Here is a 16,001-nt window from a genome sequence, read left to right as displayed (position 1 = left end):
AGCAATGCCTGGATTCAGCCAGGCTGTGGGTAGTCTCAGGAAAGGCTGGAGAAAGGAAAATGATGGCTCTTGACCTTTGGTTGTGTTCTTTGCTGGACCAAAATTTCTGATCTGGGCAAAGTGGGGAAACATGAGCATGAAGAAACCACAGAGGGCTCAGAGCCTAGTGGTTACCACACTACCTGACATGGGCTGGGGAGAGGGTTTCTGTTTTCTGCATCTTTTAGTAGATGAGAAAATGATACCTAATCCTTACCCAAAGATTTATGCCTGCAGGATGCTCCACAGGGACAAAGTGATGAGCTCTCAAAGCACTTCTCTGAGAATGAAATTTGGGAAGCTTGAGCAAGACCCAGTGAAGGCTGGGGTTGCAGAACAGAGCTCCAGGAACTCTCTACTCATAAATGAGTTTCTTTAATGCTGAGCACGCTGTGAGCTCTATCCTTAACTTCTCTGTCTAGCCAACTCCTCAGTGCTAAATGAAGCACAGAATATTTTTGTTATGGCTGCTAAGAGGATTAAAGCATGGGCAACTACACAATAGTGTAACACACAACATAATTAGTACAATTCAGAGTAAGGACAACTGTCAGCTCTGCATGCATCAGACACTTGCACTAGAGACAAGGCAATCAGCAGCCAATATTGGGTTAGAATTTAGCAAGACAAAACCCTGCATATTTTGTCCTCCTTCATTCTCTTTCCTCCCAATTACTACTATTGCCTAGAACAAAACATCCCACCTGCAGGACAGCTTTACACAGGAGCATCTGGGATGACTAACCACAACAGACACTGTTCCTCGTGATCTGACTCTCCAGTTGGACCCATCTCAAACTGTCTCCGGCCTGCCCAAACAACTCTATCTGGCTGCCATCTCCTTCCCCACCAACACTTTCTGAGGAGCTGCAGTGATTAATGACTTAATGGCATTATATGGTTTGGAAAGTGAGACATACTGTACCAAAGTTCAACAATTTTCATTAACTAGCTCATGACATACATGCCAGCTATGACTTTTTGATTCAAAAGTTTAGATATGGCGAGGAAGAGATTTGTTTTAATTAGCTCTTAATTTAAAAAAAGAAGTATTGCAAGGTGGCTTTTGGGACAGGAAACTGTAGTAATTTACAGACAGACTTCTGGAGATTCAAACTATATGAGAGCCCATAGCAACAGTCTGAGAAAGTTCAAATAGCAGCTTCTTTTTCCTGCAATTCCTATGTGGTTGAGTTATGAGCATTATTTTTTGTTGAAACGTTTGTCTTCATGCAAAGTGTAGTCCCTAGAAAACTGTAATTTTCTACTAAAAATCTTATTTTGCCAAAATTTTATACCTTCTGTTGTAAAAATGGAATTGAAACCATTTCATTTGTTGAAGAGGATTGACTTGTTTTATTTCCGGCTAGTTCAATGCTAATCTGAATCTTGGACTGGAGCTCTTGTGGCATTGTAAGAGCTCAGTAACTCAGGTCACTCATGCCTGGTGCTCTACTGTGTCCCACAAATCTTGTCTGGGTTGCATTTTTTTAGAGTACAAGCCATTATTGGAGATACTGTCTGGCCAAGGATTTTGAACACCCAAACAACAATTCACATGAGGCGTTTCCAATGCAGCATTTCCAAAACAAAACATACACATACATGCTTTTTTTTTAGGAAGGATGAGCTTTATAGTCGGCAAAAAATGAATCAGTCAATACCTAATTGACTGTAACACAACTTTTCAGCACAGTCTCCTGCAGAAAAGGAATTCCCAAATTTAATGAATTGCTGTTGCTTAGACCAAAGAGGAGACACCCACTACATTCAGCTTTTTAACCTGTCCTCCTTGCCAAGAATGGGCTGTCTCTTACACGGTACTTTCTAGTGATTTCCCAGTCCATACTGAAATGCTGCAAGACGTGGAGCCTACATTTCCCCTGGGGTATTACTTCACATATTGCCTCATTAGGAACTATTAGATGATCAGCGTGCATTTTCCTACTCTTAATTTCACCTAGCTATTCCAATCAAATCTCCTTTCACCACTTTAAACTACTCTCCCGCTTCTTTCAGTGCTAATTTCAGTGCCTATAAGACCCAGTGGATTAAACTCTGGGGCAGGGCTGCAGGGGTGAGCCAGGCTGCCACTGTCCAAGCACTCCCTGAGGCTGGGTGCACATCGCTTTGCACTGGAGCAGAGAACAGAGGACGACAGCCATTGAGCTAGCGGATGTCTGTCCCACAGCTCCTCTGCTACACATGCTTTGATAAAGTAGTTAATAGCTTTCAAATATTTTTTCATTTGCTGCAAGAAATAAACACGTTGCCCTAGTAGCCCGGGTGGTGGCCGGATTGGTTTTTCGGGGCTTGTGATTTTGCAGCAGTGTGTAGATGCACTCCTAAACTCAAAGCTCCAGAGAGGTGCCTCTTTGCCCTAATCGTGCTGACTACAGCATGTTTATCTTTCCCTGATATGCTATCTTCATCAATTTTACCAGCCCCCTGATGACTGCACACGTTGCTGTCCCCATGCATCATGCTGAGACCTGCTCCTGAACCAGGGCAGAAGGAGAAATTTGTCATCAACTCTTCCATTCGCTTGACAATAACACGGTCTAATATTTCATGAAAATGAAGTGCCCAGAGCACTCCTGATAGTTTACAGTTGTGATAAAGAACGGTCAGATGGATACTGTCAGCCATTAAACAGTTTGCAATCACAGAGCTCCAGAAAGAAAGCAAAGGCCTTTGGGCCCTTCTTGGTGTCAAATGTTGTGTCACCAGCGTAAAGGATGTTTCTAGGAGCAATTCCTTGTTGAATCAAGAAGTTGTCCTTTTTTTGCAAGCCTTCTACCTACATGCAAGCTTCCCTCATAATCTATGTTTGCTCTGAGACACTAACACTCATTGCTTTGCAGCACAGAAAACTCAAGATGTGATTTTTAAATTATCACACTTGGTATATTTCCTCTCTTCTTTTTTTTTCTATCCTAGTACAGTAACAGCAAGCTGAGTCCCAGGCACCCATTGAATATTTCACTCAATCACTGCAGCTCTGCCCTGTACCTTTCTAGGCTTCACACTCCAGGAGACACCCGCTTGCCTGGTAGACTTTGCTGCCTTGCTTCCAGCTGCAGCATAAGGTGCCAAGAGTATCATTCCCAAAGACAAGACCCAGCTGTCTCGGCCACACAACATGACTCACACCAGGGAGGTTACCTGTGTGTTTGGGGACACTGGGGGCAAGCCCTCGACTTCAGTCTTGACTTTGCTGCGCTTGTTAATTACTGGATTGACGGTGCTGCTCACGGCCGACTCGCTGCTTTGCTTGCTCTAGGAAAGAAAACCAGGCAAGATATGGCACTGGGGTTTGGAATGAGAGACAGGCAGCAGCATGAACTTCAGGAGTGGCAGGGGACAACAGGGTACTGGCCTGTTGCCCTGGGTTTCATATGAAAACCAGCCCGTGTGCGTTTGTGCAAGGCAGAGGGATGGAAGAGCGGGAAGAAGAGTGAAGCGCAGCCCCATTTTTTGCTCACCAGTGAGCTTGGCCTCACCACTGCTGCACTGTTTCAGAACAATCCAATCCATGTGAAAGCCACCCAAGCCTTATACAACCCCCACCCAAGCCACAATTTTATTTCTCAGTGTGATGAAATGATTTGTTGAGAAAATGAATTCCAGGGGGGAGCAGGGGGCTCTGGTTATGTATGAGGGCTCTGGCATGCTGAGTGCATAAAACACTATGTGTGTATTTTTCTAAGCTCTTAAAAAATGAGAACAACTTCAGGAGCAAAAACATCCCATTGTATGTGCATAAAATTGGAACATTAATATTTTCAATACTCTTGCTAATTGCTCAAGATTGGTCCTGCAAATTATTAAACAGAGGCAGAACTCCTGCCAGCCACATTATTTTGGTAGCCAGTTTGTAAGAAGAAAAAAAAAACAATCAATCAAATAACCTGCAATAACAAACAGAATTTGCAGTGCAGGAACCATGAGAAACCCTAAAACAATAAACCAGTCTGAAAAGTTCAGTATGATACAACTAAAACAACAATTTGAAATGGGTGTGAAATAAGGTGAAATAAGTCTCTTGGGAGAAAAGCGACTGCAATTTAAACTTTGAAGTAATGTAAGTGGAAAAGAAAAATGATTAAGAATGTGTTAGACATATTCACTAATCCAGCGCATGTGGAGGGCTTGTGTACACATATATGTGCCTGGGTGAGCTCACAGGTATTTGTAAGGATGCTTTTGAGGTGTGGGATTTCACACACATCATGGCATTCCTAGTTTTCAAAATCTGGCCCCCTAGTTTTGCAAAATTTAACAGTAAAAATCAACAGCAGGGATACACTGAGACAGAAGCTATCAAAAAAAAAGGAACAGTAAGTAAAATGTGAAGAAGTTCTATGTAGGATGCATTTATTTGTTAAAGACCACTGGCATAGTTCACATCAGTGCAAAAAAGGGAGGAGGAATTGGTGAAGGTACTGATGGAGTTTAATTCAAAGTGCTCAGGTACTTATCTTGGAAAACACTACAGCATGTGCTGAATTCTCTCGATTTCAATAGGACATGGCACATGTTCAAGGAGATTTCCTGCCTGAGATGACTTTGCATATCATGTTCAACACTTGCTGGATCAAGGCCTTTGGTTTCTGCATGGGTAGGTACGTGTTTGTGCAAGGAAGGGACGTGGATGCAAAATTTGGCTGTGACTAGTTCAGAAACAGTAGCCAGGAAAAAGAAAAAGCAACATAACGGGCTAGTATGAGTAAAAAGAGAATGGGTAAAACTCCCACAGCCACCATGAAGGGCAGTGCTCATTTGGAGGACCAGGATAGCTGTTCCTACCTGGCTGGAGTCAGAGATGCAGTTGCTGTTGTTGCTGATCTGTGTTGGTGGTGGGTTGACTGAGATCACTGCCATGTGCTGCCGCGGGGGGAAGGTCGGGGACGGTTGGATCAGGGGAGGAGTGTGTCCGAAGGCTGAGCTCAGGCCTCTTTGTTGGGTCAGGATCTGCTGGTACGTCACAGGGTTAAGGGGGTGGGGGAAGCTGAATGCCGGACTGCAGCAATAAGAGAAAGAAAAATGATGAGCAGTTATTTTTAACAATATTTGTCACTTTAGCTAGTGCCTGATTCAAGTTTGGCTTCCTGAAGACTCCAGGAGACAGGCTGTGATGCCCCAGCTAGATGCCTTCAATATCACAATAAGCCTGACAGCCTGCTTTACTGCAAAGGTGTGATTTGTCTCGCGTGTACCTCAACAAACTGGTGAATCATTTTGACCCAACACAACTAAGACTTTGTAATTTCTTTGCTTCTTATGTGAAAAAAAACAACAAAAGCCCTTGTCAGGGAGTGCAGAAGAGGATGGGATTTGGATACATCTGGCTTTGCAGCCCCTGAGGTTCCTGGGTTTTCCCAGACAGATCTATTTTGCAGACTCGCAACCTTGGGGTTATGCTAACCTGGATATGAAAAACCAGCATCACCTGGTTCACTTGGCACAGATTACAGCAGGGATGAATAAGTATCCACTTAACATAGTCCAAAACCATGCAATTTACTCTGCATTCAGGTGAGGGGAGTGCTGGCTCAGGGGACTGCTGAAGTATGTCACCCTTCCTATGTAGGTCACTGGTTCATCTCCAATCTAGGTCAGTGGTGACCAGGAACACCACTAGCCCCTGGTTGCCTGGGAGATAAGTGGGGCAACAGGTGTGAGACAAACAAAGCTCTGCTTTTGGAAAAAAGGGGTTCACCCCCAGGGCCAAGTCGCCTGGGCAGAGGCAGAGAAGCACAGGAGATGCTCTGTGGGTACTCTAAGCCGGGGATTCATGAACCAAGGATTCTCAGCCCAAAAACTGATTATTTACCACCTTTAAGAGGTGACTGCCCTGAACGTTTACCCTCATGGTATTTTCTCTCACACCACTAAAACTGCCCAAGGTGTGAAAGCTCAGAAAATGGGGCCATAATTAAGCCCCATGCTTCATTGCCAATTTTGCTTTTACAGAGAGGATTTCATTCCAGCCTCTAACACATTGCTAAAATAATAACAAAAAAGTCTTTTCACCCCAAATTTCTAGCAGTTATCCTGTTATATAGGTAACCCACTTTAAAATTCCTGACATTTAGGATATACTTTTAAAACACCAATAACGGTTTCAAATTCTTTATTATTATTAGTTGATTATTCCCTTGGAGGCCAACAATTGACTATTGGGTCAGTCTTTGCACTCTACTGGTTTGTTGAAAATACCAGACACTACCCTTAAAATCTGAGTATAAGCTGAGATGCTTAGAGGTATCCAGTTGATGACAACACGTAAAAAGACTAGAAAAAAAATTATTACCAGACAAGGAGTTGAAATTTGTTTAAATCAGCATTATGTTTGGCTTTACAGTCAAACATTACAGTTTGATTTTAAATGATGCTGCTGGATACAGTAACTTACAAAATCACTGTTAGAATTACTAATAGCAATATCTCTGTTTTCCCCCACAAGTTTTAGGAGTGCATAATCTTTATAACCCTTGCTTTGCAACATCAGTGTTAATTAAATCTAATATTTTTAACAGTTAAGTAATAAAAAGAATAATAACATTGTGAAACTTGGGTGAAGCAATCGTAGCAGGAATTGACAACAGTCAGCAGCCTAATGTAAGGGCTTTTTAATTAGGATTTGAAGAAAACTTTACTTGAGGGTTTAGATTTGTTTTAACTATATTTTTAGAATTATGCTCTTCAATCCACCCAGACAACATTTTTTCTAAGAATGTGGGCCAATAATTTGGAGAATACTTCAGGGCAATCTCTTAAATCAGAGTGTTTCTTAACCAGTCCGACTGCTCACAATGAGCATTTAGATTAATTTATTATCTGTTTCTGCTTGCAGGGAGGCATGATCATACTGTAATTGCTGGAAACGTGGTAACCAATAATCCCAATTCAGCCAAAAAAACCCACCCCATATGTCACAAAATGCCCTTCCACGTGCAAAACCAGATGGGGGCTTTGATTTACTACACTACACAGCCCTGATGTACAAAAGCAGAGGTTGCAAGGAAGGGAAGGTCTCCCTTGCTGGAGGATCATCCCTTTTTTTGTAGGGATGGTTCCTCAGCTGAACAAAGCCATTTCAAAGCTTTACCTGATTGTCCCAGCAGATAAATGGCCGTAGGAGCCACTCGCCGCTGAACTGCTTCTGGAGTTGTTGATATATGCCACGAGAGAGTTTGGGGAGGTCCTGATCATTGTCTGGAGATCAATGCTGGCATCAGACAGTGGGGAGATAGACAGGGCTCGTTTTCGGCTTAACCTTGGAGTCACCCGTGGGCTCGAAAACCGGGACACTGCGAGAAAGAGAGATTTTGTCAGACAAAACCAGTAGGCTGCTCCCTTCCTGCAGGTGGGCTGGAAGTCCTGAGAACTGCTGCACTCATGACTGCTGTGGGATGTTCAGGAGCCAGGAGCAGCGCAGGGATCAGCTGCACTTTGATGGGATGTTTCCTCTCCTCTGGGTGCTGAATGACAGGGGTCAGGCAGTGCCATGAATGCCCCCTTGCTTCGCTGTCTCTGGAGGATACAGAAGCCTGTCCATCACTCCCTTTCACAGGCACTAAATTAACTTAAAATTAAAAGGGAAACGTCCCTGCAAGGTTTCCATGAGCCCAGCCGTCCCTGTTGACTCGGTGACAGGAGCAGCGGGCCAGAAGAGCCGCACATCCGAGCCGGGGCAACCATTGCAAATGGTGTGTGTGCTTGTGTGCAGAGGGAACGGAAACCAAACAAGCACCAGCACAATGCTGACCATCCAATTAATGAAGGAGGCAAGGCTCCAGAAACCCCAAAAGTAAATTAAGAGTTTTAAGAAAACCAATTTGGCAGCTCAGGCACAAAGTTCAAATTCTCCCCCTCTGAGGGGACCTGCCAGTGCCTGGGCCCTATTAGCCATTGTCAATCATTCAGGCATGAAGTCATTTCCAACCCTGCCAGTCCCGTTTGTGGATCTGCAATACATGACGAGTTACTACTGTAAAAATTTGGCATCCCTCAGTGCATCGGCACTTGTAACTGGAATGACTGACTTCATCCAGAGGAAACTCTGCCCAGGCCTGACCCACCTTCAAATCTCTGGGGTGGCATGGATGGGAGTTGCAGATGGGCCAATATCACAACATTCTCTAGTACCAGAATGTTCAATACATTCTCCAGGGTACCAGATCCAAAACCTGCCTGAACCCTATCCCTGCTTGGAATGAGTCATCCCTCCAAAGTGAGCAGAGTTTAGGTTGTCTATTTAAAAAAAAAAAGTTTCTCAGGGTAAAACACAGCACTTGGTCATGGGACCTGGCTGGTAATTCCTGCCATCCACCCAAGGGTGCAGGAGAGCTCAGCCTCTCCATCTCCTTCCCTTGATGAGCACAGCGCTGCATCACCACCTGACTTTTCCAGTAGTGGTCTCCCCAGAGAGCTTCCTATGGGTTTATTCTATTAAACACTTTGAATAAAACACTAAATTGCCCAGCCAGGCAATATGAGCTATTTTCCTCTAGTTGTTCGGAGGCACTGATTTTGGTTGCATATCACCAAATACAAGCCTGGCACTTTGCAAGAGCATAAACTTTCCATCCTGATGACAGTCCTGGCATGTGAGAGGTTGAATGAGGGTGAAGGAGAGAAAATATATCCTGCCAGCTTGATTTGTGTTGGCTCACAGAAGTTTGTGTCAACATTTCCCTGAGACCGGTGGCTGAGTTGCAGTCTCCCAGTCTCCACATGACTCACCCGTGCACCTAAGTGGCTCTGTCATTAACATGCCTGGGTGATGTGTAATCAATGGGGTTTAGTACCACCATCCTCTTACTACCCATAATGTCCCTCATTGCACAAGATAAACAGTCCCAAGGTCCCACTGGAAGTCCAAGGCTAAGTTGGTACTTGAACCAAGCATTCTTGTGACTTTTGTCCTACACCATCAAGAGTTGCTACATGCAATACCTTTACTGAAATACTGATATTATTGAGAATTTCTCCTAAAAATCAAATTGTTGCATATATATTTAACACACTCTTCTTATAATATTTTGTATAACTATATTTTGCAGCCTCACGGGCAGGGAGATAAGAGAAAACATGACTCAAGGATCAGGTAGCAAACAGAAAGAGCAGTAGCCTATAAAAACCACCTCTCGAATGTTAAAGATGTTACATGATTTGGAGGGACTAGGCTGAAACCTTCCTAGTGCTTGCAGCTGGAAGACCTCAGCCCCATGTGTCATGATGAGTGGCACTTCCATGGAAGCTGGAAAAGATGCAGACACTTTGCAGAAGCACTATGGACACAAAACCAAAATGAGCAAATGACCTTCCCTCAGCAAAGGCTGGAGTGCAGAATTCTCAACCTTCACATCTGGTCTATGAAATCTGAACCCTCCCAGAGCCCTAGAACAAGCAACGTGAAGGTTGCTTGAGTCTAGATCATAATGGTCAAAACTGTCCTCTATCTGCAATATATTCATGCATTAATGTAACTGGTTTGAACTAATTAAACTTTCTGTTTTTCCCTCCTCTGGCCATAAGGCATCTTGATTCGATACATGTGCCACAACCCGGAAAGACCTGGGTGCTGTTTCCTCCCCAGTCATACCCTCCTCGAGCAAATTGCTGCTTCTTTCAGTGTCCCTATTTCTCAGTGTCATCTATTCAGATGAGTTCCTTTAGAGAGAGAGGGTTTGTGCTTTATTCTGTACATACTGCACCAGGTGCAATGAGGCCCCATCTCAGATGAGTTGCCAGTGTTTCTGTCCTACAAATAATATGCGTCTTTCCAGATATAGATATTGTTTCCTACATTTGCATTCCCACAGTCTCCTCCTTCTCTAACAGAAGGAAGCAGGCCAGATTTGACAGTCATATTTATCTCTGTTACTCCCACACCTCAAGGGAGATCTGTTTATTAATGTGCCACTTCCCTTGATAAATTACTAAATAGAAAGAAAAGCCTTGTACTCATTTCTCGCTGTTCCTTCACATGATTTATGTCCACAGTGCTGGTTCAGCCATTGGTTGCCATTAATTTGCAGAGGGAAGAAGTTCCGATATCCAACAGAAACCTAGGTTTTGGCAGTGCAGCCAACGTGGGCACCCCTCCCCACTGCTCACAGGTACATCTTTTTTCCCCCATGTAAAACTCTGCAGGAAACTGTCAGATTTTCAAGCTGGCCTGGGAATTCTCCAGCCCAAATCCAGTAATATGCATTGCATTAGTGTCCACTCTAATTCAGATCTTGCAAGTACCATGGACTATCTAAAATGTTTGACAGTAGATCCAATAGGTTAGGCTCGTCCTTTACACAAAAGCCTCCTAGGTCTTGCAGGCTTCCAGGGAAAGCTGTGACCTCAAATCATGCTATGGATGAACAATTCCTCTCTTCTTAATGACAGTCTGCCCAAGGTGCCTGGGAAGGGAAGCATCTGGGAAACAGAAAAGCAGTTTAAACACATGAAGAAATCCACACTAGTGCACTTACAAAAAGAAGATATTTTCAAAATTATTATTCTAAATCAGACTAGCAGCACTGGGATTGTTCTTAATAATAAAATTGGCCTGACCTAATCTCCTGATCTGAGGACACTGAGCATGAGTGTCAAATGATACCAGGCAGCAGCATGGGTAAACATTACTGTAGCTGTACACATAGGCAAGGTGTTCAGTATGGGCTGACTGACACCCACTTGGGCACGTAAGCAAAATCCTCTGTTGCCTGAGGTCCAGTGATGTTTCAAAGGAAAAAGCACACACAACTTCAGCAGGGACTGTGCCCAGAGAAGTAAGCAAAGGTGGGGTCCATTTTTCAGATACAGAGATGGAGAGCTTCGCAAACATTTACCACTAACACTTCCTCTCTCCTCTCCCCTTCAAAAATGCTAGCTTCTCGAAATGAACAGGGGCAGTTTCAAGAAATTTTTGATGTTTGGAAAATATGTTGAGGGAAATTCCCAAACTGTCAGAGTACCCCCCATCAACACTTTTGAAAGGAAAAAAAAAAAAAGGTATTTTTTCTGATTTTTTAAAAGGTGTTTTGTTCAAAAATCTAAAATCTTTATAGGCTAACATGAATTTTAAACAGTCACACATTGAAATAAAAGTAGGACATAGTTTCAAAATTAAGTCCACTCCTCTATCAATGTTTCAGCTTTTAAAATTAATTTCTCTGTGCCTCTCTACCTCAGATATAGATGCTTCTTACCTTCAGTTTCTTTCCCTCAGTTACTGAGAGATGGGAAAACCTCTTTTTTCTCACCCAGGTCCACAAAGAAGCGATGAGCCAAAGCCCACACAGCAAAACAAGAAAAAAGATAACTCCATGAAATCTCTGTATCGCTGCCTCCTTTGGTGTTGGACAGTATTTCCAGTCAAACACATTTACAACATCTCCAGGGTGGGTGGTGGCTGTTACTGTACCAATTTGCTCTGCTACTTCTACCTCTCATCTTGAAAGAACATTTATTAAAACTAGCAGATGCTTTCATGGACTTTAGAAGATGGAATGAGTTTACTAAGCTGACCTAGAGACACACCTGTTTGAGATATCTCATCTTACTTTCAGACTAATTCTTTCCCACTTTGAAAACATGGGATGTTGATGCAGTCATTTTTTGGACATTCTAGCATCTTGGTTTTTATTTATTAGGGTGTATATCAAACAAATTAGCTCTGAATGGAAAAAATCTGATTTCGTTTTTGCAAAATGTAAAGACACCTTCTTAGAATTCAAACTGCTTTCAGATTTCAAATAACAACAGAAATATCCTTTGGCCTGAAGTAAGACATAGGAACTTTGAAGCCAAAAGACTGTCCCCTTCTCTCTCAGAAGGAGGAGAAGAGAATTGGTGATTGGAAGGGTACAGTAAAGGTTGAGTCCAAAGCTCCTGGCATTGGTGGCAGCATTGTGGATGGCAGCTCATGAAGGACAATAAAAAATTTACCATAGGCTTTTGACCCTGCTGCCTTGCCTTACAAAAAGTCAATGCCAGATACATTTTACAGTGTTAACTGTTTTGCACTGGCCTTTCCTTACTATTTCATATACAGATCCAGACACATTGACTGTCACAGGCTCAGGTCTACCTAGAGAATAAATATAATCCACATACTTTAAGAAATCTTTTAAAACTGCCTGAAATAACTTTTCAGTAGAAAAAACTTGACTTTATAGCAGCACTATCTTTGCAGGATAAATGTAAATGCCACAGCTCACAACCAAAAGCCATTTCTCTCCTGGGGTATGCGTGTTTAAATAGCTCATTTCTAAATTATCAAGAATTCAAGGCTGAATTTTCAAGTGAAGCTGGCTGTGTCTGTCAAATGTTCCAGCCCAGTCCTCCAGCCAGCCTAGAGCTCAGAGGAAAGTCCAGATTTCTTAGTTAGAAGGTAAAAGTATCCTTGGCAGTTTCCTATAGTGTCTATGAATTATCACATCCACAAGTTGCTCAGAAACTGGAATACTCTTCCCAAATTTAGATTAATCCAGAACAGGTCAGTGATGACCAAATGGTCAGCTTTTACACATGCAGCAGCTTGTGGACTGAGTCCTGTGCTGTTTTGCACAGGGGCAGAATGAGATCCTTACTCATCTGCGAGGTGGGAGCAGAGGTTCCCACTCTGACCACTTACTGTAACTGTGGGTCATGAGAGGGATACTACAAGAGACAATTTTTCTGGAGGGAGATTTCAGACCTCATGACACAGTAGATATAGTCGTAGCAAAGCCCTCCTGAGAGGAAACACCAGGCACTCAGTAGGAGCTCCTTCAAGGCTCCTTCAGGGTATGGAAATCTCTGGCAAGTCTTTACAGACAAGCATGTTGCTGTGATCTCGACTGCAGAGGGTCATCGGGGAAATCTGCTCCCAAAGGGATGAGTCTGTAAGGCACATGGGCTGCAGATGGCTCACCATCACCCCCCACCCCACAGAAACCCAGCCAGAGCCACAGCTCCCCCTGCATCCCCTGGCCCAGCTCCAGGATAAATACAGTGTTATCAAAAATGTCCCTCTTCCTGACCACTGACCAACAAAACTCCATCCTAAGTGTACAGAAATATACCCCTCCTCCCATCATCAAATTAAATCCAAGAGTAGTATAAAAACACAGAATGGTCCCTTAATCAATAAGCAGCAGCAATAAACTACAAACACTCTGCGTAACCAGTTCCTTATTCCCCTGTCTCTTTCTGCAGAGGCAACACACCTCTTTTTCAGACTGCAGCAGATGCTGGACATTTGTTCTGGCACCAGACGCTGTCCTGGGACCCTTCTTTCTTTCCTCCCCAGGCCGATCAACTTTGCAGTTCAAGGAATACTAATGCTTCCCTCAAATCCTCGCTGAAAGACAAGGCTGCATTCTTCTACTCCCAATCCACAAGGTAACTGTTTAGTCGACCCAACTTGCATATGTAAATTGAATTCTTTAGAAACCAGAGTGCAGCAGGATTCCAGACACAGCACTTATGGGATGCTCTGGGACTTCTTCTCTCTTCTGTACATATTTTTCTGGGGAGAAAAATAGCATTGCTGGCTAGAAATGGGTGGGAAATTGTTTCCCATTCTCTGAACCTTTTCTGAGATTTCAGCAAGTTTCCATTCTATGCTGGGACAAAGAAAACAACAAAAAAATAGGTCTTTGAGAGTTTTTTAAGGAAGTGACTACAGGGCGCGCCGTCTGCCCAGAGTAGCCAACAGCTGGCTTGTTTGGGAAGTCATCTGCAGTCTGGCACATCCAGCCTGCAAACCCAGAGCTGCTGGTCCCTCCAGCCTCAGGCAAGGCACTTCCTTCCTAGGTCACCATGAAGCTGGGCTCTCTCCATTCGTCCTGATGGAGCATGGACCTGCCGAAGACAGTCCTGAGCTCACCTCTCACAGACATGTGCCCACTGACTGCAGTTGCCACCAGGCTGCACCGCCAGCCCTGCTTCTTACCCTGCTGACTACTAAATCATTGCCTTCAAGTAGAAAGGCTCCAACAACACTGACTGAAAGAGGCCGGTGAAGTTGAATCACTGTTTGATTTGGGGAAATAAAGTCCTGCTTGATGATTTGCCCACATCCCAGGCAACTGTGCCAACTGCTGGCCTGCTGGCTGTGCTGTGCTGAACAAAGCCTTTTCCCAGTTACAGTTACAGTTACAGCTGGTTGTGAATCAAGACATTTGTGACTGCCTAGCACCAGGCAGTGAGAAACAGGGTAGGGATCCTCCCTCTAGCTCCAGGAACTGGACAAATTCAGTGACAGCACTGCAGGGTCATCCCTGCTATTGCTAACTGTAAGGTTGCACAAACACATCTATGCAGCCTTCCTGACCTGGAAGGACTACCTCTGTGCAGCACCACCTGGATCTAAGTTGGACTCAAGATATTTGTTCCGCATTCCCTGATTCAGCATGGACAACCCAATCACACTTTCAATGCTGTGCAAAGTGATGGATTTAAAGATGATCTCTACTTCCCACCCTGGCCATAGAGTCTTATTCCAAAGATCTGGATCTTTTTCCTAAAGCTGCCACCGTTATGCTCACTGATCATTTGATCTTCTTTCTCTTTGGGGTCTCCAGTGATGTAATGGCTTTGCTTTGTACAGCACTTTGAAATCTTTTGAGGTACAGGGCTATAACAGTACCAGCATAGAGTCACTCTGGATAGAATCCTCTTGAGAGAAAATGGCACCTCCTGAAGGGCAGAGGGTAATCACAGGAACCCCCCTGCTTAGGGGCAAAAAATATCTGGATGTACTAAACACGATTAGAAAGTTGTAGTCATCTCCAGGGTCATCTGTGCTCCCCACCAGTCTTTACTGCCTCAGGGATGCTCTTGTGCAATCACTCCATCACCTGGAATAATCCACCATGTAGCAGCACTTCTAGAATAGAAATGCAAAAGATTGTTTTGATCTGGTGAACAGAACCTGTAAGTTTGTCTCAAACTTACCCCATCAGCAATGCTGTGACACTGGAAAGTGATTAACTTTTGATTTTAAAGTGTAGGCTTTCCAAAAACCAGGTTTAAGCTTGGATTCAAACTCCACTCTTGGATTTTGAGTCCCCTTTGGGTGAGGAAATGAAATGGGAGAAATAACTGAAGGGTTGTTTAGTCTCCACTGGAACTGGCTTCAATACCCTAGCAGTCTGGTGTGTAAAACTTAACTCTGGTCTGCTTTAGGGGTGTAACTACTTCTAGCTGCACACTGAAAACCCTGCAAAAGATGCAGCTCTGGGTACTCTAGCTCAGTCAGCATTTGAACACAGAAGACGTGGCACAGGTTTGGCACCAACAAGCTCCAGACAACATTTATATCCTATTACTTTTCTTGACCCTAGACATGTGATGGGATAAAATACACAAGACAAAAACCATGAAGGCATTGAGAAATCCTCCAAGAAACACAACTACAGCAACCAGAAAGACTGTGTCTGTGGAAGAACATACCCAGTGTCTAGGCCTCCCACAAACCTGCAGATGTTTGGAGGTGTTGTGACACTGAATAGGCCAGGTTTAATATATGCTTATCTGCTGCTTTTTCTTTCACAGGTGCCAGTGTTATCACAGGTGTGTGACAATGCTGCAAACGAATTCTTGTAAGGTTCCAGTGTTCTGGGGCTCCCTGAGAATAAAAGGGCTCTCTGAATGACAGACTCAGTGAGGTGGTGACTCACTGGGGTTTTATGCATGCTACTGATATTCCTGTCTCAGAAAAACACCATAAGAGGCTGTTTTATTAAATTATCTGTTCAACTATTTACTTAGGCCCTGCTGATTTAAATTTTTTAAATAACTTTCTAAAAAGAGAAGGAGATGCTGGCTCCTCAGCCAGCATTTCAGAGCCATCTATTTTACTTTCTGTCTTAATAATGCACAGTTCTCTCTTTTCTCCGGCTGATGGATAAACCCAAACACGTAGACCAGAGAGCTGGCACTGGGCTGCTGCTCTTTTACACATTCTT

General features: G+C 43.7%; 1 protein-coding gene across 1 annotated transcript in view; it reads right to left on the bottom strand.

The window, feature by feature from the left end:
- Nucleotides 1-16,001, bottom strand: part of GLI2 (GLI family zinc finger 2) — a 190,842-nt gene that overhangs the window by 21,979 nt on the left and 152,862 nt on the right. Inside the window, exons 6-8 of the mRNA XM_032693839.1 lie at nucleotides 7,154-7,355; nucleotides 4,849-5,062; nucleotides 3,205-3,318 (exon numbers count right to left, since the gene is read on the bottom strand). Of these exons, the coding sequence (XP_032549730.1) occupies nucleotides 3,205-3,318; nucleotides 4,849-5,062; nucleotides 7,154-7,355 (530 nt within the window). The remainder of the gene's footprint in view (nucleotides 1-3,204; nucleotides 3,319-4,848; nucleotides 5,063-7,153; nucleotides 7,356-16,001) is intronic.

This window comes from Chiroxiphia lanceolata, chromosome 7, assembly GCF_009829145.1.
Source record: "Chiroxiphia lanceolata isolate bChiLan1 chromosome 7, bChiLan1.pri, whole genome shotgun sequence".
Lineage (NCBI taxonomy): Eukaryota > Metazoa > Chordata > Aves > Passeriformes > Pipridae > Chiroxiphia > Chiroxiphia lanceolata.
The sequence above is the reverse complement of the archived record's forward strand: the minus strand, read 5'-3'. Positions and strand labels throughout refer to the sequence as shown.